The 24,743-nt window shown below is 42.3% G+C and overlaps 1 protein-coding gene across 1 annotated transcript in view; it reads left to right on the top strand.

Annotated features, from left to right (window-relative positions):
* The window catches only part of TRABD2B (TraB domain containing 2B), a 271,338-nt gene that overhangs the window by 135,794 nt on the left and 110,801 nt on the right, over nt 1-24,743 (top strand). The window contains exons 3-4 of the mRNA XM_021404635.1: nt 6,802-6,948; nt 21,884-22,058. Coding sequence (XP_021260310.1) covers nt 6,802-6,948; nt 21,884-22,058 — 322 coding nt within the window. The remainder of the gene's footprint in view (nt 1-6,801; nt 6,949-21,883; nt 22,059-24,743) is intronic.

The following is a 24,743-nucleotide window of genomic DNA, read 5'->3' as shown; positions in this document are numbered from 1 at the left end:
ACAGCTGCTTCTGACATAGTTAAGACCTTGTTTTGGGATGTTTTGGCTTAGTTAAAGTGGGGCATTTGTAGCACATGTAATGTGAATTATATGGTATTTCTAAAGTTCTATCTAGACAGGAATTAACTTAGGTTAGGGTTTTATTCCATTGTCTTTATTTGTTGTCTTTATGGCCTTGTGTAACTGAAGACCTGTATCTGCTGAAGCCAGAAATCTTGTGCAGAAGCAGTAGTATGGTGTGGGCAGCATAGGGAATGAAAGAGCTGCTATCAACCTGGAGAATCCTCCCTGGGTTACAGCAATAGTGTGTTGAAGTCATAGTATTGAAGGAATGGGGGTCTCATGCACACTGCAGTGCTTTCTGTCCAGGTATTGTTTTGGTTTGTTTTGGTGTTTTTGTTTGTTTGCTTTTATGCCTTGATTCAATGAAACACAAAGAAAATATCAGATTTTTACTTTGGCACTTGTTAACTTTTTAATGGGTGGTTTGTATAAAGAGAAAAGTCAGAGGGTTGAAGCTAGTGCTGAGCTCCCAGAAGTCAACTTAAATACTTCATCGAGACCTCTGGATGCACGGGGCTGGAGACTTTATCTCCTCCTGGTATGTCCAGCCCCCCAGAAAACCTATTTTAGTCTCAGATGAACAGACTGTCCAGAGAGCTGTGGATGTCTCATCCCTGGAGGAGCACAGGGCCCTGGGCAGCCTGATCTGGCGGGGGGCACACAGCCCTTGGCAGGGGTGGGACTGGATGGGCTTTAAGGTCCCTTCCAACCCAACCATTCTATGGTTCTGTGGTTAGTGTCAGGGCTGCGTGTTATTAATACAAATGCTCCGCACCAGGCCGAGCCTGCATGTCACCGGTAGGATTTGTCGTGGTTAGGGGTTTCTCCAAACACCTTGGTCAGATTCAAACTGTTTTATTAAACTGGTTAATTGGTAGTTTGAAAGGGAGAGAAAAAGCAAAGTCCTTAGGTCTCCCTGGTCAGTGCCAAGCCGCAGACTCTTAACTACTCCTGCCTTTCAGAAGCAATAACTGTGGGTTTGGGGAACATATGGAACCAACTAGCTGAAAGGCTTTTATGAGGAGCTTTAACAGGGGGCACGGTTTTCTGAGCAGAAATTCCAGTGGATGAGTTAATAGTTTCACTTTCCTTAGCTGTCCCTTTATAGGAACAACAACAGCAAAGTAAGGTGCGTTCCTCCAGTGGCCCCAGCAGCACAATGTGCCGATGCATCCAGGATTTCTCTTGGACACTGAGGGAGTCCGTTATAGTTCCTCTGAGACCTGTTTTTTCAGAGCTATTTCCTGATGCTGACCTCATTAGGTGAGTTTCACAGCTCACTAATTCCTAGCAACAGTGCAAAAGATTCAGGGAAAGGGGAAACCCGTCTTCTAGAAACCAGTGGAACTGAACAGATTTGGACAAACACTTTTATTGCTTTTCATTAATCTGGAAAATCAGGGACTTTGATTTTTCACTTTTTCTTTCTTTCTTTTTTCTTTTTTTTTTCCCTCCAGGCCATTATTTTGACCTGAAACAGTATATTTGATTTTCTATTTGAGTACAGAGAATGATAACAACAGAACAAGAATCCCTGAAGAACAGTACACCTCAGTACTTATGCAGTGGTTTGTTTTGAGCTGAGCAGGAAAGCGAGCACTTCTTTTCTTGAGTCTCAGTATGAGCACTGATGGGATATACTCACCCAAAAGCTTCCAGTAATGTTCATTTAGTATTTGCATTGTGCTGGCACTTGTCCAAAAGAGAGAGCAAAAGAAAGCAATAGTTCCCTGCCCAAGAGATGACATCACGCTATGAAACTTAAGGACTTGTTTTTGCGGTATTGTTATTAATCACGGTTCTATGCAGGGGTCATCCTGTAACTCCAGCTACTGGAGTCATATGAATGCTGTGCTTATGGTTCAGCCTTAGTAAGTTTAGGAACGGAAGGTGATTTCTCCATCATGACAATCAAATTCTTCTGCACAGCAAAGTTTGGTGTGAGAGTTTTCAGTTTCCTTTACTTCTGAAATCTTCTCAATAGCAAACACACCAGAATACCAGTCCCTTTCTTTTCAGTCTAACACAAATTTTGTTCCTTCCATTGTAACTCCTGAATTTGTTTCCTATTTTATTAGCAAAATAGTTCATAAGAACGTTCGAGACCATTCAAATATTTCACTTGGTAACAGTGCTTCCTTGTCATTCTTTATGATGGCTTCCTAGATGCCCAGATGAAGCTGTTTTTCCATTGTGGCACTGTTTGGGACTATAGTCAGAAAACCGAAGAGATGGCCCTGGGACCTTTCCATTTGTTTGGTAATCCATAGTATTGCCTCCTAGATGAGGTGATAGGCACAGAGTTGAGCTGTCATCAGAACTGGGGGAACGACAGGAGTTTAATAAACGAAATGGGTTTCTGACAAAGCATGTGAGCGTTTTACTTGGAAAGCTGTAACAGGATAATCAGCTGACGTCAACTCACTCACATATGCAAAAGTATTAAAAATGTAGAGCTGAACGAACACAGCTGCCTCTGCATCCATAAGTTGATGTTCATTGATGGTCATGGGAAAGAATCCATACGTTGTGATGGTTTGCAAGAGTATCTTGGAATAAGAGGAAATTTTATCTTGCTTTGCTCCCAAAGCCAAATACAATGAAGAACATGATCTGTGATGGAATGCCTCAAGTGCTTCTAAGGCCAGGGTACACATCTACTCACTTCTCACTGTCTGGAAAGGTGGCAATGCTTTCTTAGGTCTGTTTCTGTGGACTGGATTTACTTGCCTACAAGCCACATCTCATTAAAATCTCACATAAAATCAGATAGCTTCTCCTTACCTCCAGCAAATGCCATGGCTTTGGGAAAATGAAGCTCAAACTGTCCCATGACAATCTGCAGTGTTATGTATGTACATATAAACGCTTCTAAGCAATGCCAGCCCCCTTTGGGACCTTGAGACCTAGTACAGGTTTTGTCTGCTCATTTTATGTGAGCACTTGAGAGGTTTTCTAATGTTTTGTCTTTTGAAGTTGAAAGTAAGTGGTTTGAGCATTCCAGTTGATTTAAATGTGAGATAGACTTCTGCTGCCATTACTTTCCATTAGTATTGACTCCTGACTAATCCAGAGGTGTGGAGGGAAGTAAATCCTGCTTGTGGCGTAAACGTAATCAGTAAAGTCATTTGCTAGGGTCTTCATTCAGCTTGTTTGATCCCTCAGAGAAGCCTGCAGCGAGTTTGCACAGGGATGGCAAAGACTGATACCTCCAGATTTTGCTGCAACTGAAATGCCTAGGATGACCACAGCCAAAGACCAAAGGTCGATAGAATCATAGAATGGCTTGAGTTGGAAGGGGCCTTAATGATCATCTAGTTCCTGGGCTGAAGCAATGCAGCAGCACAAGGGCTGCTGGGTGATAGAGAGAACAGTTGGCGTAGATATAAGAAACTGAGCAATTTTGTTCCCTAAGAAATTAATATTGAGGATTCTGCAGATCTCCTCCTTCCTGGGAAAACCTTGAGTGGAGGTCACCAGTAATGCAGAGCTCCTTCCCTGTCCCAGCCCTGCCTCTGACCTTCCCATGGAAGAACTGGCCACGTCCAGGCCCCTTTTCCTTGTGATGGCAATAGTCTGTGCAGAAGTGCTGCTAAAAGATCTGCCCAGTGTTTCCTGGTGCTGTGTGGGGTTGATGGTACCTGCTCTCTTAGGCAGTAAAGCAGGACCATAAGGTTTAAGGCTTGCCTTAGGGGCTGAGCTGGTGTCTCCAAACATGCGCATAAAATCTGTGTTGGTTTGCTGCTTTGCTAAGGAGAATGACTCCACGTAGGTAGAAAGGCTTCTTCCTGGCAGGGTGAAAATGCTCTTCTGTTGTCCGTGTTCGACTGGTTGCAAACTGGGGCCGGAGACAACCATGCAGAACTGGCCTTCAGAGCACACAGCTGTCAGGATCGTAAATTGCATGAATAAAATGCTGTTTCCCAGCGCCAAGCTCATAACTTCCCATCGCTTCCCAGAACAAATACTGTCTGCTATATTTATTAGGTGGGACTGTGCATAGGCAGTCGCTTTCAGTGTATTTATTTTGAAGCCCTCAGTTGTGCGGTAATCTCAGGCACCTCTGGGAGATTTAGCTCAGATAGGGGTTTGGACTGGAGGTCACGGGGTCACTGATAATAAGATAGGGAGGCGGAAAGGAAACAGCATTGTTTTTGTGGCATTATCTGAACAGTAAGGAAAAATAAATGCAGCTTTTAAGATGGCTTTAACCTGACTTTGGAGGAAATGGCCTACAAATCCAGCAAGCAGGCGGCTGCTGCAAGACCTTGCCTCTCTTTACGTGTGTTTTGAGCCACCCAACCCAAAAGTACGGTGACTGTGGCTAGGTTAAGCAGCAGTTCTCTAGAAATCTTCTCAAGTGGCTGAAGCTTCACTTGAGCGTATGCAAATACTCGGGTTTCTAATTTTAACTCCCATCCCAGAATACAATCTCTGAAGTTGCTTTTTTGGGCAGTAGCTTGCAAGGCAGTGATTGGCTTCCCTATGGGGTCAGCAAGGTGCCAGGGCTCAGCTGGCAGCGTTTCTAGGTCCCCTTACAGCACAGGGGCAGAGAGCAGGAACATGACCATCCTGAGACAAGCACTGACCTAAGTCTGGTGCCCATGTACCAGGGTCTGTCTCCTGCTGCAAGCTCCGATAAACTCCTTCTTTCCCATGTGATGTCTTTGGTGTTTCAAAACAAGCGAGCTCACACTGTGGCCTTTTCTGCAGCCAAATGCTTATTTTCAAGGAGCATGCAGGCAATTTTCTTGAAGACCTCTAACCCTCTGCGAATATGACTGAAATCAGCTAATAGGTTCCAAACTTATTAGGAGGAAGCATAGAGCATGAATGCGGAGGACTGGTTTCCTCAGGAAACCAAAGCAACAACAACAAAAAAAGAGCATTTAGGGTAAAGTAAGGATTTGTTTGTTGCCTCCTTAATATTTTACTGTAAAACACTGTCTTACCCTCAAAGTTTGTCTGGCTGTTTGTATTGTATATGTATGCAAATTTTTGTATATAAAATTCCAGCAACATCCATTGTTTAAAAAATCAAAAATGAGAAGGATTTTACTAAAAGCATTTCGGGAAAACCTCTGCTCTTGGTTTCCTGTCAAAGTTTTTCTTAGCTCTTATTTTTATTAGTCAAAATGTTTAGAATCCCCAGGAAATCCTGGGATGAACCGTTTCCTCTTTGAGCTGTAGCCCTTAGGGAAAAAAAGAGAACGCTCAGATCCTTCAAAGGTTAGAAATTTTTAAACTGTATTTTTTGCAGATTTTTTGAATTACAGGAAAACTAAGTTAGGAAGATGCTTAGCTTTACTCTACGGTCCTGGGAAAGATAAATCTCTTTGTAGAAAAGCCTGAAGAGACCCTTAGATCTGAACAAGGAAATCTTTTAGGCTTGGATCTTAAGAGGCAACCAGTTGCAAGGTAGAGGCGTAGCAGGTTCGTTTGAAAGACCATCTTTATGTTTTTAAGAAGTAAATTAAAAAATAACAACCAGAACGTGTGTATGTTAGTGAGCATCTAACAGCTTTGTATTAAGAGGCTATTAATGCCCTGGAGATACTTTTATTTTCTTATTCCTTTAAGCATTTTTTTCTCAGATCTTATTTGCTATATACCTGATGTTTTGCAGCAGTAAACCCAATTGACAGTTTCCCTTCCTTCAGATCAACTTCAGTGGAAACCGTGTTTGTAAACCAGTAAGGACTTCCAAGTTGCAAAGACAGTGGTACATCATTAATTTTAAACTCCTTTGGGGTTTAATGCTTAAAGTCAGTTCAATTACTTAAAGTTAAGCATGTGAGTAAGAATATGTGTCACAGGCTGCAGGCATGGCTGGGCCAGCTGGAGCTCAGCATGTGTTGCTTACCCAAGATTTGAGACGACAGCTATTCATTGGAATGGAGAGGGCACTGTTGTTATAAATGTGAGAAGCTTTCATCATCATCAAGGACATTTTGGGAGTACAGAAATACGAAGAAGGATTCTGTTTTCTCTGTGCAAGTGTGTCCTGGTGGACGACTGGTAGACCATAAGCCAGCAGTGGCCTAGAAGGCTGATGGTATCTTGGGATGCGTTAAAAAGAACGTGGCCAACAGGTTGAGGGAGGTTCTCCTCCTCCTCTGCTCTGCCCTGGTGAGGCCACATGGGGAGTACTGTGTCCAGTGCCAGTGCTACAGTTCAGTATCTCTGTTTGTTTTGCAAAAGGGTAGGTGAAGGGGAAAGACTAGGGAAACTGACAATGAATTACCTAAGTTTTCTGGTTTTAAAGCATGCAGAATGTCCCCCTAAATACAACAGTGACTTCATAGGTTTGGAAGATTATGATTTTTATTGAAAATCTTCCAATTTTGTTTGGGCTCTGGATTTAAGATAGCTGTCAGGAAATAGTCAAAGGAAATAGAAGCTTCCTAATTTTAATTCCAGTGTCTCTCGTGCAGCCAAGTTGTCTGCACAGCCAGCCTAAAAGCTCTCAGACTGTTTCCTCTGCAGGAGCAGTGTTGTGAAGTTAGACTTTATGAGGAATAAGGAGGGTCATATAATAAGGACTTCTACTAGAGAAGGTTGGAGTTCCCTTCCAGTTGGAAATATGTAACAATCAGCCCGTATTGCTGTGGGCCAGGATGGGTCAGTAGACTTCAGATGCATGCGAGTTTTATAAGGCATTTGGCCTTTTACACTTTGCTTCTTTGATACCTAATATCTTTAACTCCTCTTCCATTTTTCTTGTTTGCATTTCTGCAGGTGCTCTTTGCGCTAAACCAAACTCTGCTCCAGCATGAAAGTCTCCGAGCAGGCAGTTTGCAGGCCCCGTATACCACTGAAGATCTCATCAAACATTATAACTGTGGAGACCTGAATGCTGTTATATTCAATCATGACACTTCTCAGGTAAGCAGAAGTGCTGTGTATGAGCCAGTTGACTGAGAACAAATTGTTTTATCAGAGATGGTATTTTCTCTTACAAAGACAGGAAGTGTTCTTTTACCAAAGTTCCTGATCTGAAATCTCTACACTGGATATAGTGACCTGTATTCATTAAAATGCTTGGCATCTGTTTCTACCAGGTAATCACATACATAGTTTCCCTCAGCACTGCATCCTACAGGTCTCATATGACAAAAAAGGGTATTATTCAGCTGATGAATAGTAAGGTTAAGCACAGAGAGGTTAAGAGCTTGGCATAAGGCCTGTCAGGTGCCTATAGCACAGCAGAAAGTAGAACTCCAGTCTCACAGTCATCACTTTCTACCCCATCTCCTCTTTTTCCTGTTTCTTTTGATGCCCAGTGTTTTCTTCTCCATGTGTGCCTGGTTTGCACAGGGAGAGTCTGGGGTTTCCTAGATATTGCTTTGGCTCTGGGGAAGTGACTGCCTGGAAAACTTTCCTAGGAATGTGCCTTAAAAAAAGTTAATTATGGACATTTGTAGGACTGTTGAATGTGGTCTCCTCATTAAGGGGGAAAAAGTCTTTGTAATATTTGAGCTTATGTTTGAAGAGGAAGTGAACCTTATGTAAACATTCTGTAAAGTAAATAAGTTCTCAAACATGTCATAATTCAATAATTTTGTATGTGTCTCAGACAGCCCTTCTGTCTCTGTTTATCTTAGTTATCCAATGCTATTAAAGACTCAATGGAGCAGAAATCTGCTTTCCAGACTAGTTTGATAGTTCATGGCAAACTTGGAGATTCTCATTTGATATATAGATTCCTCTTTCTTCTTCTCCATTAATTCTTTGGAAACTTGGTCTATGGATGCCATCTCTTACCTCATCTTTTTATTTGATAAATGTTCTCAGATTCCTGTCTCAGATGCAGTGACTTTTTTGAAGGGGACCCTTTGCCAGCCTAAGTACTTTGTATGTTTTGCCAATGAAAGTCCATTAAATCATGACAGTGGCTTACTGTTAAGATGTAGAAATCAAGAATAACTATATGACCTCAAGAGAGAACTGAGGTCAGTGAGATCAGCCTAGAGATCTCTGGGGCTTCTTACCTTGCCTTTGTTATCCTGAGTTGCACACGGCTGTGTGGCTCACTTGTTTCTCAGATAAAGAGCTGAGAAAGGAAGGATGGCTCTAATCTGCAAGGTAGCCACTCTCCACAACATGAGTGTTTTTGTAGAGGTCTTGCATGCCGCTTTTAGAAGTTCTAGGTAGAAACGTGAAATACTCCCACTGCAGCTTTTCCAAGCAATCTATCACAGAACTAACCTTGGCATCAGCTTGGACAGTTGGAGGTTCTTAAATTCTAGATAAATGGTTTTATCTCCTTTTTTTCCCTATCTGGTTATGTTTCTCAAATTGCATAAAAGTGGTTGATGGTAACAAATGGGATCAAATCTCTTCACTCTTGTAGTCCTATAGAATGAAACATTGTTTTAGTATAACTAAGCGGGACATAAAGGTGTTGCTAGTGGAGCAGTACTAAAACAGATGTTTGTGTGGCAACTGAGCTGACAGAGCTGTTTTTTCTGGGCAGTCTTGCACTGAAAAACAAAGGGAGAAACCAACTGTTAAGAATACGTCTCTAAAGATGTGGTGTGTGTGGTGAAAAAGGCAGAGAGCTCAAGACTTTAGAGGATCCCAGAGAAGACAACTTGCAGGGAAGCACACAAGATAAATGCAAAATGACCTTGCAGAAGTAATTCTCCTGAGGTGTGGTGATATATTTGTCATGGATGCAACTAAACAAATGCTAGTCTTAAAATCATGAAGACAGTCCTGACATCTGAATGTCCTGTGTCATCTTTTAATGGCTCTCGAACAATGTAATTTTGCCAGCTTTCTTCTGTGCCTGTGTCCCTGAGGCAAGTTATTGCCATTCACACCGATTGTGTTGACTTGCAGACATCTGTGATTTGTTGACACAGTGTCCTATAACAGACCCGTGTTGTAGACTTGAGAAGCGTAGAAAAAAAGCTTTTTTATTCCTGCAAATTCTTGAATCAGCGCGAGTATAAAAATGGTGTTAAAGAAGAAAGAAGCCAACAACCAATGAGAGTTCAAGCAATAGTGTTAGCCATGGGCTCAGAGTGCACACGGTTGATAGAGATTATAACACTTAGAGGCCATGGAAAATTAAAATCCTTATATGTATACTCGTCCCTCCAGAACTCTAAATGTTGTGGAGTATATTCCTCTCATGGGCTGTTGCTCTTAATTCAAGTAAAGAGATTTTTTGTTTGGTAGTGTTTTTATAAACCAGCTTTATATCATTTATTTTTAATTGCAAGCAGTACAAAATGGAAAATTAAAACCCAAGATAAACTCTCTATTCAGTTAACATTTGCCAGTGGTACTTCTAGAGTTTATTCTGTGTGCTTTTTGAAGGATGGTGTCCCTGCCATGGGGAGTCAATTTGGTTATCAAATTTGATTAGCCTGGCTTAAATATTAAACATGAAGCATCCCTTGTGGGATCTTTCTCATGAACAACTAAATCTAAGCACAGAGATTTATCACTGATCGTGAGTGTATTACAGTCCTCATCAGGTGACAAAAAATGGTAATCCTGCAAGTGCAGGAAAACTTTGAATATCACAAGGCTGCAGAATAAAGGGCAGCCTGTCCATTTGTTGCCTCATTTGAGAGCCATTGGTTTAAGTAACTGGAATGTGCAGGAGAAGCAGCTGGAAAATTCCAATATCACTCTGGGGACAGGGGAAGGGACAAAGTTACATGTGTAGGAACTTCCTAAATTCCTCTACCATTAATCTGGGGAGATGAAGCATCTTCGGTAGGTGCCTGCAAGAAGCTGAGATGGCTTTGCAGCAGAACTCATCTTGGAGCAGAAAGAAGGAACAGAAATAGAAAAACTAATGCTGTTGACGTTCTGTGTTATGGATGACTGTCTTGAGCCTCTTCAACGTCGCTAAGAGAGCTTTTGGAAAAACTGTAGTTTCCCAGCGTTGGTCTCAACAACAACTGGGTCATTTGGGAGGAGAGGGCAGTCTGTGCCTGTACAGGGTGCAGAAGGGACAGTGCCAGGAGGAAAAGGGTGGGAAAGGGGCATTTCATAGACCAAATCAGGAGCTTAGGCACCAGCTCAGAGGACAGCTCCTGTCCCAGAGCAATCAACACCGATGACACTCAAGCACTAAACAATTCCTTCTCAATTTCAGTGTTGAGGTTCTTTTTATTTTTTTATTCTTTTTAAATTTTAATTAAGAACAGTGAAAGCGGGAAACACCTCTGCTTTCCTTTGGTTATATAACATTCCTCATTCTTTTTTTTTTTTTTTACATTTTGTTTCCAAGTACCATTTCTCTGAACATATAAATCCTTATTCAAACTTAATAAAATTTTAAGAGGCTGAGTTTATTCAGTTAGACTATGACCCAAAGTGGCATACAAAGCGTCTCTCCTGCTTGTACAGCCTTCTGCAAATGCACGATTCTCTGGTGACTTGTTCAGTCAAGAGACTTAGGCTGGAGTTTCTGGGCAGAAAGTCAACATGATGCTGAAAAGAAAATACTCTTTAAGTTAAGGATAGCATAGGTTTATGTTGTTTTTTCTTCAAACTTTTTCCACAGAAAGCATAGTTTCTTTCTGTGCTTTTTAAAAACGCACTCTACATGTGAAGACGTATTGGATTAGATCAGCAACTTTAACCTCTGTATTGTCTGAAGTTCTTACAATGGAATTAAGGTCAATAGGTCCAGGTGAAAAAAGAAATAAATCTGTTAGTGCAAAATTAGAAAATGATCAACCTCCAGAGAACACTTTTTCTTACCTAAGATAGTTTAAAAAGTCCCTAATGACCTGGAGCTTCAGTGAGCAAGAAGTATGGTACAGAACAATTTCTCTTATATTTTGTTCCCTAAGTCTGATGTTGAGGTCTTTATTAAAATATGCTGAACTGATACATGCAGAGTTTTGGTTTGGGGGTATCTTGTACCCTTACTTCCTGTGATCAGTTTTGAGATGTTCGAATTTTTAAGGACAATTCTGTAGAGCAGATTCATCTTTGCCAGCATGGAATTCACTGCTTCTGCATTTCTTTGTGTTCCTTTGTGCCCTTTTTATAGAGATGTATGATGTTTTTCATTTGTTTTTCTTTTTTCCTCTAACCCTACCCAAAAACTATACCTGTGATCTCCAGCACTTGTTTTTCCTCTGCTGTTCTCAGTCATAATTTTGACCCAAGGATTCACGGTCAAATAGTTTTTGGGTAGTGGACGTTGCCTTTTGAAATATGCGGAGTGATCCTGATAACACAGCGTTCGAGATCCGTACGCTAACAGCATGTTGGTAGCCAGCTTCCCTACACTAAAGAAAAGGTTCAGCTCATTACTTCACAATACATTTGCTGTTTATAAACAGGTCATGTTTTATACCCCTTTAAAAATGTTATCATCCTGCATTTAAACCTGTCCTTTAAGATTTACGAGTACTGATAATTCTAATTATATCATTAATTTGCCCCATTCTCATTTTGGATAAAATATGACTGGATTTCTGGCTCACTTCTCAAATCAATGAGAACTATCTGTGGAATGCCCCAGCTTCAATAAATGCAGAAACACACAGCTGAAACCATTAGGTAGAGCGCTGAATGATAAGCAGACCTAATTTGTTCAAGGAATGGGGTTTTATCTACGGCAAAGGAAGATAAATCCTTAAACTGAAGGCACAGCTATTGTAACACTACACTTTGGAAGCATCTTATCATTTTCAACTGTAACAAAGTGCAGACAAACTGGCACAGCCTCTCGTCCTTCCAGGGAAAGTGATTACAGGCTTTCCAGCAAAGCAAGTGCAAGGTTGTCCCGGGCACAGAGGGAGCTCCCCAGCGAGTGGTTGTAGCACTTCCATGCATGTATGTTATTACTAAAATCCACGGCAGGCCCAACGTTCCCCTGGTGTCTGATGACATGTTCAGAGCTGCTTGTGCCCCAGCAACAAGCAGAGGATGCCCCCCACCTCCTGGCTGCTTCTGGAGAGATGTTGCTTTCCCAGAGTTCAGAAGAGCTCCTGATCAGCTGTGGTAGGGTCACACATTCTTTCCACCTGCACCTGAGCATTTGGAAGTTTAAAAAAAAAAAAAACAAAAAAAAAAAACAACCCACAAGGGCAGCCAAAATTTTCAGAGTCTAATTTTCATATTATGTCAGAACAGGATTCCAGATTGGAGCAATATTATATTTTGGCTTACGTGTTTTACAAAATTGGTTACAGATCCAGAATGAGAAAGTCTACTTGTTGATGACAGTGCTGGGGAAATCTCCACAGAGGTGATTTTTTTGTGAGTAATCTGGAACGCTTCCAGATAATTTTCCTGCTACAGGTTTTGAAAATAGGTTCTTGCTTGTAAATTTTCATTATGTGCCTGCTTTTAGCATTGTCTTAACTTGGACGTTCCTTCTTTCCTCTTTCCAATTTCTATGGCGAAGATGAAGGGTGAGGGAGAAAAAGTAGGAGAAAGATTGGAACAAGACATTTAGAGGCAAAGGTTTTTCTTTCAAAGACTTAGTAAAGAAACATACAGAAAAGAACTGATTTATATGAAAAATATTTGAGGGTTGTTGACTAACTGTGTTTATTAGTAAGGGAATGAACTATTAAAGAGAATGAAAAAATGGTTGGGAAAAATGTTTGGAATTCAAGGTAGTAGCATGCTGCTTTCTGTGCATTGCTGTATGTTTGCTATAAAGCATTTACTCTCTCTTCTTTGCAAAGTGCTGGTTTATGAAGTGTTTCTTGGAAAGACTTGTTCAAGAGAAACCAGAAAGACTTGTTGGTTTTTTTAACAATATCTTGTGAGTTGAATATAGAAGATGCTTCTTCTCCCTTTGTGTTTTATCTAGAGGATGTGTTTGTCCCCTCATTAAGGCAAGGAGGGAAAAAAAGGGGTCAGCAATTTGATTGTCTTTGTTGACTTGACAGCATTGATATTCATTGGTATCCTAAAAGTTGATGGTTTGAGGTACTCCTTGACACAACATTTCTTGCTTTGATACAGTTAATACACGTGACTGAGTAGGGAACACAGTAGATCCAGTTCTCCAGAGTAATCTGGTTTTGCTCTCTGATGGTGACTTCAAACCTAAAAGCAGGTGGCAAATTTCATGTAAGCTTTCAGCCCTTCATTGTCACCTGGCTGACCAGGGACATTTAGAAGCTCGTGGAAGAGCCCTCATGGTTAGGACGCCCAGAGCTGAGTTTGTACCCACTACTGACCAGCTGCTCTCCCACTGTGCAACAGAGAATGAAATGAAAAATACCTTTGGAAAAAGAATTGCAATGCTTTGAAAACCCAATCCCCCAAACAAACCCTCTGGACCAATTTTTTTTTTTTTTTTTTTTTTTACTTTATTGCCCTGCTTTGCCTTTTGATCAGTATCTTTGCTTGGGTGTCATGGCAATATAATAGGTGATGGTTTTAGTGTCAGAATAGAAAAAAAAAATCTTTGTCAAAGGAAACAAAGCATTTGGAAGGGAAATAGAAAAACTTGAACTTTTCCATATGTTTGCAAGCTCATGAAAGCTGGCCTCAAAAAGAAATCCCAAAGTTAAATTGAGCTTTTAAGTGGGGCAGGAGTTATCAATATGTAGTTAAGATTTACACCCCCCTCTGAAACCAAAACCTGTATTTGCATACTCTGCAGGCTCGTCATCCTCATTCAGTTAATGAACAGGTCTCTGTAATCTGGACCTAAATATACACTGCATAGCTGGGTGCAGCTTGCAAAAAGGGGGCCGGGATCATTGTTCTGACTGTGTTTTGCTAAGGCTTCTTTAATCAAAACATTCATTCAGATAGAGAGGCCAGCTGCATATTTTGGCATCGCTACCAAGGGGAGTGGGGAAAGGGTTGGGGTGGGGTGGGGAAGGAAGCCTTGGAGGAGGGGCTGGTGGTACGTTCGTTTTCAGTTTTTATTTTTTTTTATTTTTCTCAAGTGCTTGGAAAGCAACTATAGCGCTGGTTTGAGAAAACAAATAGAAAACATACAGGGAGGTCATGACGTCTCAGGGTTTTTTTTAACAGGGATAGAAGTATCACCCCCCCAAGCTGTTTGTGAGATGCACAAGCCATCCCTGTGGCTATTCTCCCTTTTTTTCCTTTTTTTTTCTTTATTTATTTCTTTTTTCCTCTTCTTCTCTTTTTCCCCTTGTTCTTTTTTTTTCTCTTTTCTTTTTTTTTCTTTGCCTCTTTTTTTTTTTTCTTTGCCTCTTTTTTTTTTTTTCTTTGAAATGTGCTTTCTTTCCGCCCAAATGCCCACAAGGAGCACGTGAGGCCAGGTAGGGCACATGACTGCCCTCGAGCCGGGTGCCACCTGGGAGAACAGCAGGCACAGCAGGGTTTGAGGCTGATGGCTACAGGGATGGGGGTGTCCAGGGCTTCGGGAGTTGCAGCCGACCCTACAAGCCTACAGTTAGGCCAGCAATGGCTCCTGACGTGTTTGTTACACCTACAGATTTTCTTTTTCTGTGAAATATCATATGCTGCTTTTAGAGAATTCACTAGCTTTCAGGCTACTTTCTCCCTCGGCCTTTTTCTATTCGTAATTTTCCTCTGTTTATAGATTTAGATGCTCCAGTGGCTCATGGAGCTGAGCTAGCTAATTTGAAACTCCAAGGTCTTCATTTTTACACTCAAATTGCCTTTCCATCCTAAGAGGTACCCAGTGTGCTTGTTATCAGGTAGGCTAACTACAGAACACTGGCCAGCATGAACTGCAATGCATCTGCAGCAGCCAGGCAACTGGTGCAATGCAGCCCTGCAAGAGCAGAGGTCAGGGAGGACTGAGCAGAAATGCTGATGAAAAGTGCACAAATGTGTCCAAGTAGTAATGAATCTGAGCCAGAAAATAATTTAGGTTTGTGAAGCCCCTCTCTGTTCAGCTGCAAGACCACACTTTCTGCTTAGAGAGAAGTTGCAGCCCCTTCTCCTCACAGTTTCTCAGTGCTGTTCCTTTCTTTCCGAGGTTTGGGACACTACAGGCTTTCTCTAAGCCAAGGAGCGCGATGGAAAATCCATTCCTGTAGTGGAAATGCTGAGCTAGCCCAAACCTCAGAGTAGTTCCTGAGGGGTTCCTGGAGCAGGGGCAGCATGAGGATGGGGAGGTGTGAGTGGGAAAAGCGCGACTGCTCTTTGACCTGTTCTCAGAAAACTTCCGAGCCTCTCTCTGGCTGCAGAGTTGTCACTTGAGAACTGCTCGGCATTCTGCAAAGCGGATGAGAACGAAATTGGACGAGCACAGAATGGGAATGTGGTGGCTAGTTTGGTGTCAGAGTATGCTTCTGAAAAAAAAAATATTTCAGCAGCACAAAATCCAGAACATGGGATAGATAGCCTAGCCCAGTCCTCCAAAATGTTCTGGAAATGCACATAATGTGTTCTTAACACTCATCATGAGTAGATGTTTGCGCTGGGACAGATAGGACTTATCCTGAAAATGCAAGTCTACTCATGTTTCTAATACACGTCTTCAAATTTTGATGCTTAATAAAAAGAAATCGTCACCTAAAAGCAGCAGGAATTGAAGGATGGGCTACTAGCAACATGCACGGTTTTGCAGAGCTCCCTCCTGGCTTCCATCCTGCAGAATAAGCTCAAAGCGCATCTCCTGGGCTGTTGCCATCTTTAGGCTAAATCACGTTGACCAGGCACCCACTCCTTTCCTTGGCCGTGAAGGCCTCCACTGGGATGGAAACTCAGAGGTACTGCAGGAAACCAACCCAGCCAGCAGCAGCGGTTGTCACTCCAGCAGCCACATCCTCCTCATGGAGATGCTTATCCATGCAGCCCATTCACTTTGCAGTATTTGAATTCTTCATGTCAGAAACTGCAGTAAGTGGACATTGCTCTCCCTGATGCCAGAAGGGTTCATAAATCAGAGAGGAACAGGTGTCTTCCAAGTCCAGAGTAGTATATTTTGCAGCACTGCAATAAAAACCACAATGCCCTGTCAAGGCTGTTTAACAGGCAGGTATCCTCCCTTCATAAACGAGTGATAACTAGAGCTCCGATGTCAGCCTCTGACCCAAGAAGTGCTGGTGTGAATTTAGGGCTGTTCCATCTCTCAGAGGGGCCAGTGGGTTTTGGGATGCTGCTTTGGCTCTCTGGAAGCCCACGTAAGCGGCGCTGTCAGCTCTTGAGATTCTTATCTTGTGTATTGCTCTCTAGACCATATAAAAGTTCCTGGCCTGTGTGGTACAGGGGAAATCCTCCAAAGTGTGGTCCCTTACTTGTCTTCTGGCCTCTGCCCACATAAAGCTCGTAAAATAGGCAGCTAACGAGATAATGTATAATAAATATCACGTAAAAAAATATATATATTGTGGTTGGTGTAACAACTGGAGCTAAGGATTACTAGCATGGAAATTCTGTCCTGTCAGGGAAGGATGGATGGGTTTTGTTTTCAGGTGCTGGACTGGAACCTGAGAAGCTGATGGCAAACTCTTCCTTCCCAAAATCTCCTTTTATGAATTCGAGCATGTTTCCTCATATTTCCTCTATTTATATGGGGATAGAGAAGGACACAAGGCATTATTATTAATAAGCGATTTTCCTACAAGGATTAGGTATGGTAAATTCTATGATTCTGTGGTACTGCATTTGTGGCTTTCTGGAGCTTTAATGTTGCACCTGACATGAGGTTGGAATGTCCTAAGCTATCAGCTTCCTGGGGTACAGGGAGTGAGGGGTTTCAGGAGCAGAAGACTGACCAAGGCAGAGGAAGATAATGTCAGCAAAGGTTTTAGGAGAGGAAATGTTCGCTAATGATGTGGCTCAGAGAAATCAAACTTAGTCTCAGTGGACACTGATGTCTAGGGTATTACTGGTGTCTGACTGCAAAAGAGGGAAGTCACAGTCCTGTGGTGTGTGATGGGCTGAGTCGACATATGCTGATATGGGGATTGGTCATCTCTGTATGCTTGAAACCATTCTGCTCCTACATGGGGCTGTTGAAATCTCTGTTTTCCATGACGGGAGTTGGCTGCCCATTTCCCTGCCTGAGCCACCTCCTATCCATCTCCCTCTGAATTAAAGGTGAAGACCTTTGCCCACACAGGCCATGTTAACCATTTATTTTGATATCAGTGATACTGATTTTTTGTTGACACAGGGCTGTTATTTGAACACGTTCCAGGAATAGGTTGGCATCACAGGAACAGAATGAGGCTAAAAAGGATTATCAGAGGAATGGGAAGTGGTCACAAATGTAACATGTAGTGGCAGGAACAATGGCACTGTTCCTTCACATCCGATTGTGATTTGAAACTGGACTGAATTTAGAGCAGTTCCAGTGTAGCCAATAAGGTCCAAAGCAGGGGAAAAAGTGTTAACCAAAGTTGATGGTTCTTATATGTGTCCAAAAAATATTTTTAGATTGATATTCATAGTTCTAGCATTTTGCCTTTGCCAAAATTTATCCAAATATTAAAAAAAAGTAAACAAGAAAATGTACTAAAATGTCATCCAGTGTTTATGAAGTTTCAGCTGACCTTTGGCAGTACACCTAACTCTGATAAAAGACTCTGCACCAATACGTTTTTCTTTTCTCTTTTTTTTCCTTTCCTCTTTTTCTTTTTCCCTTTCTTTCTGTTCCTATAGACAAAGTTGACAGCATAACGTAGATCTTGAGATACGGCTGATGCGTTTTTTTCTAGGGTGAAGTGTGTTTTTTGCTCTTATGCTAATGACTGCAGCAGAATCCCAATCTCCTTCCACAAAGTAATAGTGGGAAGAGAGGTTACTGCTAAGTGTCATCTTTGACTTTGGATCTTCCTTTGGGTCCCATCTACAAGATTCAGCCAGTGCCTTGTACATAACATCTGTTCTCAAGTCAGAGGGTCTTGCTGTCCCCATTTTACAGATGGGCTTTTGAGAGACAGGAGGAATAATGCCAAATGCTTCGAAGATATTTAGTGGAGGTTAAGTGCGGGTTTGCTTTGAAGGTCTAAACCCAAATGACAAGCTTGTGATCACGCAAAAGATTTGTACTGCCCATGGGAACAGAACAATTTTTTCAGGGTGGTGTCATAGCCACTCCACAACCCTTCCTCTTTCTTCTTCCTGAAGCTCCTACAGACTTCAAAGGTGAAGAATTATTGTTGGAAAACAGCTCACATCCCATAGCACTTTGAGCTCGGATGTGTGTGCAGAGCTTTACCCACACATATATTCCATCAGGGACACTGACTCAAGTAAAATTACGCAGATGAGGGGGGGTGGTTCTGGGACTTGACTTTGTTTAGTTCTCATGTCCTTTCCTTTCACTTCAGGAACTTGACTAAGAAATGCAGAGTGTACCTAAAGATACCAAGGGTGACACCTAATGACTGGATTCAGAGTCCAGCTATACTAACTGTAGTAACCATAGAGCCAGAGCCCTGGGTGAATATGAATAGAAAAGAGGCAGAGTTCTGGCTGATTCAATCAATCAAATTATTCTTTCTTTTGAATACCTCTGCATGAAATGTATTATTGAGCTTTCATGGGAAATATGTGGTTTGTGTATGTATGTATATACATTATATGAGTTGGTTTCTCAAAAAACAGCATTGCTTGCAGAGACTGTGCACAAAACCTGGTTTTATCTCTTTTAATGTGTATACAGTGGAAAGGGAGCATACCCCAGGTGATGAGTAGCACTGCACTTGTCTGCTGACCCAACTACTGCCTTCCTGCTGAACAGCAAAATAAGCTAGGATTTTCAACGCTCCCATCATGCATCCCATGATACATTTGAATACTAATATCAGTAGACAGCTATTATCGCAGAGGTGGTCAGTCCACTGCCCATTGGCACAGCGCATGTTTCATCCATCACAGTTTGAAATGACAAAAAGCCTACCTTTAAATATTAAAATTATTTTTTACACTGAATTGCAACAAAATTATTTGATGAAATGGGATAAGGAAGAAACATCCCTTTGGTGCGTTCTCTAGCCCATCCTTTCAATACAACAGCTTTTCTTTTTTCCCCCCTCCAAAGAAACATTTAATCCCAACTGTGGTTAACAGCTTCCTAATTGCATGCGACTGTTTCTTGACTTCCTGATCCCTGTCTGGTAGTTAGGAATCCAAAGGGATTCTTAAATCAACAGGAGCAGCTGCCTCCTTGAAGCCACGCATGGTGTATGTCACCGATCGTGGAAAGGAGCAGCGGTACAGGGAGGAGCAGCACTGATTAATGGGGCCAGTGTCGTAGCTCAGAGTGTGGTTGCACTACTGTGTACGGCTGTACTTACTTCAATCATTTATCTTCCAGCCTCTGCCACACACACACACACACGCAAACATACACACACGCTGTATTTTTTGCCAGTGATTGAGCAGTCATTAGAAATACAGGAATGCACGAGGTGCAGAGGGATCTGTAGCTGGTGATGTGCCTATAGGGGTAATGCCTTCTTTCATCTTGTTCTCCGGACAAGTATGAGGAACGTTGACAAAATCCAGTCCTTGCTCTGAAATTTATCTCTCTGTCCTTAGCAAACTCTTTCCCACAGAAGGAAAAGAGAGAAAAAAAAAAAAAAAGGAAAAAAAAAAAGGTGAGGAAATGGCTGCATTGTGTGGACTCTGTTTTAGGTTAGAAAACGAGGGGAAACAAACTGCAAGTGATGGAGCTGCATGAGCCAAAGGAAGGTGCATGGCTTCTTGGCCATGGTCATGGTCTCAGCAAAACCCCTGTGCTCTAAACCTCCAGCAATGGAACTGTCTCCCGGTGGGAGTGGGCTGCTCAAAGCCATTCAGTCCATGAGTGCTGCTGCTCCTGCCTCGTGGGAGCATGCTGTCCTCTCAAGTTGTATAGTGCTTTCGCTCAAGCACTGGAGGTGTTGTTATTCCTACCTTACTGCTTTTCACCAAGAATGGAGGTTCCTACATCCTTCACTATTGCAGCCAGCAATGTTATACCCCTCCAGTGCCAGCTGGCTGCTCCTGGTCCCTGTGAGACAAATGCAGCTCAAGGCAGCTTCCTTTTGTAGTGACAGGAAACCGGTGTCTCCAGTAGGTCTGGCCTAACTGGCCTGTTATTATTTGCTGAGTGTTGGTAAAGGGCTAAAATGAGAACAAGGCACAAAGTGCTTGCGTGCTCTGAGGACTCTACAAAACACATTGGAGAAGCCAAGGCAGCCTGGAAAGCCCAGTGGGAGGAGTGACTTAGTGGAATACAACTGAATCCTTAAGGGAGGACGTGCTAGGAGAAGTGTGGTGATTTGGCAAAACAGATTGTATTTGGAAAATCAAATGTCCAGCTGGTCCACGTGGCCCCACAGGCTGGTGCAGTTACAATGTGCTGTCGTATAGCCCATATAGGACTCTGTGGCTCAGGAGGTGCTGTGCCCATTTCTGGCTCATCCAGAGGGTACAGCCTTTTGTGCAAACCCATAGCAAGGCCTCAGTCTGTCCTTCTGAATAGCTTGTGGTGAGAAACCTCAGCTGCCCTGTGCCCCCCACACAGCTGGGACTGCAGTGGAAAAGCCTTAAGGAGAGCCACTGGGAAGATGAAAATGAGTTCTCTCCCTAAGACTTGCTGAAAGCTTTTGGAGAGATGATATGAGTGAGGAATGTGGGAAGAGGCAGAAATTGTTGTGGTAAGATCATGAGGCCAAGTGGGAGGGTAAGAGGTGAGCTGGAAAAAAAAGAAGAGTAAAGGCAAGTTTTAAGAAAATGAGTTCTGGAATCTAGTATAGTGGAAAACTGGAGGAAGAATTAAAGCAACAGAGCCACTGCATCAAGTATTTCAGCACGTTGCTTGAAGGATGTTCCCCTTACGGGCTGTGCGTGCAGTACCATTACCGCTGACTCAGATTAATGCTGGAAATCCTGGCAGCTTTACTTTTACCTGGGGACTGGGGAATCTGAATTTGGGTTTTGCAGCTTAAGCGGCTTTCCAGTGGCGAGGCAGAGGAAATCACCGAAGGTGAGGGGTCCTGTGAGCAGTCATCAAACACTGCCCACTGTAGCACACTGCACGTCCTGCAGGCTCCTGCATCAAAACAGCTCACCTGTCCCAGTAATCAGAGACTTGTGGCATGGCTGCTCTTTACAGCTGGGTCCTTTCTGTGCTCGCTCCCCTTATTACAACAATCCTAACAGTCTTTGGGGTTTTCACTGTTATTCTTTGCACGTGAACATCATTCCTTCCAAAAAGAGGGACTGAAGGAGCAGCTGATGTGGAATTCCTTTCTTCTTCCTCAAAATATCAGGAATATTTCAGGGATTTTATGTGCTGCAGTTCATGGTCTTCTCTAGTGAGATCTAAAGCTGAGAGAAAGGTAAGGAGTTATATCCTGTTTACACCTTCCCGGTTTTGGATTTGCTGACCATTCTTAATTGTTTAACTGTTTGGGTTATTAAGAAGCATCATATACAAGCCAAATCTTGCAGTCATTACTCAAGGTCATGACCACTTTGGCTGAGACTGTATTGCAGGACTTGTTCTGGCATGAGTTAGCCAATGAATAGGGTTGAACATGTAGAGAAGAGGCTTTGGTAAATCGCTCAGGTGTGGCACCTAAAAACTCAGGTTGCTGAAGGAACAGAGAAAAATCAAAATGTTCCATTTAGTAGAAGTTGTACTCTGCTGTACCCTTCCCAGATACAGACAGGCCCCAGTTACACTAAAAAAAGTGTGTGTTGGCTAGGTTTTTGTTTGTTGGGTGATTTGTTTCTTTTCTTTGTAGAATTGAAGATTACAGAACAAGCTCACATACTCTGGTGAGTTTTTTCAGTGATGCACAGGTGGTTTAAGTAAGGCTAGATTACAACCTCCAGTGTTTCTGAGGTTACTTAATTGCTTACACCTGTCCTTTGCATGAGCCTATTAGAGCCCGGTGCCTCCAGCTGAGCCTCAGTCTCTCCATTGCAGGTTCCAAACTTCATCAACACTACGCTCCCACCTCACGAGCAGGTGACAGCCCAGGAGATAGACAGCTACTTCAGGCAGGAGCTCATCTACAAGAGGAACGAGAGAATGGGCAAGAGAGTGATGGCGCTTTTACGGGAGAACACAGATAAGAGCTTCTTCTTTGCCTTCGGAGCAGGTATGGTGTGAAATATTCTGTTTAATTTGGATGTTGTGGTTGGAAGTAAAATGATTTGAATTCTTTGGGATTCTCTCTCTGGTATTGCAGGAAGCTTCCTTGAAGGGATTTACCCTTAAAGCAGAAAGGCTTTTGTCTGTGTAAACCTGCTGTGTAGGAAATGAATCTTGTCTAGACATGTTGTGATTCTGCTGCTCCTGTGCTTTTCATCAGGTTGTCCTGGTAGAAACATGAAGCTGTTAACATTTCTCACAGCGCTGCATTCGTTCCCATTCCTAAAAAAAACCCTTAGTTTTTCATGTTATCTTCCTGTCATGGTTATGTTTGTGGCAGTGAGTTCAGGACATACTTGAAGAGTCTTTGGATTTGCAAGACTGGGTGAGGCTGTGGGAACACAAGTCCTGCCATGGTAAGGGACTCGTTTGCGGGCTGGGATCCTGCCCTGGGGTCTCAGACCTCGGGGCTTCTGTTCTGTGCGATTTTTTGATGGGTGACTTAGCTACCTTGGTGGTGCATCTTTGTAGACTGGATGTCTCTGGACCTTGTGCAAGTGTATGAGTTATATGTGTAGCTAAATACCAATATTTTTAAATCATTAAGGAAACTCTGATGCGTCCTTCTGCATGTTCTGACTTTCTCCATGATGTCTGCAGAACAAAGATGATTTTAGTACTTGCAACTGTATATACAGCTGTCCTTTCTCAATGATTTTCCCTTTGCAACAAAATTCATATTTCTGTGTTATAAAAATATAAATAATAACTGCCCAGGCCTCTTTTCAGCAGAATCCTGAGCAGCAGCTTCAGTGGTTCTTCAAGCTGCCCCAATTTCCAGGCAGTTTGAGATTTCTGTACTGAGAACTGATCCTAGTCTTCCTATTCCATCTTGCTAACCATTTCTCATTTTTGACAGAACTTTGCTTCTCATCCCAGGGCTCTTGCTATGAACTTTGGCAATGACGTGCCTTTTGCTACTCATGTTGGTGGGAAATTTGATTAAAAGCTGCAGGATTTAATACAGACAGATGCATCTTTATGTATTTATTTTTTGAGCATGTCCAGACTGAATTTTCCCAAGCCTATTTTCTCTCAGGCTTTCCTGATACTTTCTTTGAGGAGTTTTGCTCTATTTTATTTTATTTACAGTAGGGAAATACATCACTATGGTTCATAGTTGGATGGGGATTAATTTAAAAACTGAAAAAACAAACAAAAAAACCCCACAAGGTTGTCTAATCTATGGAGCTCGGTTTATCAGAGAATAAAGAACGTGGTGGTTCTAATGTAATTTCCATTTCAGGAAGCCCCTGAGCACGTAGTTACTGAAGCCAAGAGGACAGATGGCACCATTGCCCTCTCGCCTTCCTCTGTGCCTGCATCTGCTGCAGACTCTGGCTTACAGCAGGATCTTGGACTGGAAGCATCCAAACCCCTGAAGCTATTTGTGTGTACTGATAACAGAAATGCAATTAAATGGGTAATCATTAAAGATGGCTCTCCTTAGCCTCTGCTATGGTATGGGAGGTTTCAGCTTTCATGCCCCACCTGTAGCTGAGTGCATCTACCCGGGGCACCTGGGCAGCTTCATGTGGAAAGCTGCCTTGCAAAAAGCAAGGCCCATTTCACAACATAGCCAAAGATGGGCGGCCAAAGATGAAAGCCTTTCTCACTGGATGGTTTCTTTTCGCCAGTACTGAGTGTAACAGGACAGGGCAGATACGCCACAGGATTTATTGAATACCAGAGCAGGAAAGATGCTGAGGAAAGCTTTTTGTTTTGGGTACTTTGTTCTGGTATCCCTTTGGCCTTCCTCACTGAAGCCCTCCATCCCTGCAGGCCATTCACACACAATTAATTCCTTCTCTGTTCTCTGAGATAATTTTTTTTCCCTTTATACAGTAAATAGTGAGAGAACTGCTGCATCGCGGGCAGTGTGGTTCAATGCATCTGGCCTGTAACTGAGCATGAGGCTGTCACACAAGGCCTCAGGATGAGGGAGCAATAGGGGGGAATGTGTTGGGATATCCTAGCGAGCTGAGACACTAATAATTCTTAGATCCGCAAAGCAAAATGAAGCATTTTTATGTTGTTGATAAGTTTTTGTTCTGTTCAGAAATGCTAAAACAAAGGAAGTCCTCATTCTAAATTAAACTTCTCTGTATTCTGATTTTTTTTTTTAATAAATTAAGTAGACGTCAATAGATTCCCAATCCTACCCTTTTGTGGCATTAGTCATATGTTAAATGCATTGGAACCGCTCAGACTTTCAATGTATTTCTTTATAAAACACATAAATGAAAATGGCCATTTATTCTTTCAGTTTTCATTTCTTCATCCTCTCCAAGAAAAATACAGGATTTGGGTAAGATGGGGCACAATTTTACTCCCTTCTGTACACTTCATTCTTTTCCTGCCAGGACTTACCCTATTCAGGCTTAATGTGGAAATCTTGCCACACCTGTATTCACGCAAACTATACTCTAGCAGAGAAACCCCATTTATTGTTTGTGCAGTTAAATGATATTTTTCAGGTAACAGGCATGTTAATCTTTCTCTCTGAATAAAAGCAGTTAAATAGAGTACTTGGGGGGGAAAAAAAGGATTTTTTGCTTGTTCTTTGTTTTGAAAATCCATCATGTACTGTTAGGTGTTATTGATCCATAGTAACAGCGAAGCGCCTCAGCTC

Source organism: Numida meleagris, chromosome 7, assembly GCF_002078875.1.
Source record: "Numida meleagris isolate 19003 breed g44 Domestic line chromosome 7, NumMel1.0, whole genome shotgun sequence".
NCBI classification, from domain to species: Eukaryota; Metazoa; Chordata; class Aves; order Galliformes; family Numididae; genus Numida; species Numida meleagris.
Note: the sequence above shows the minus strand (reverse complement) of the source record. Positions and strands in the feature narration are given on the sequence as shown.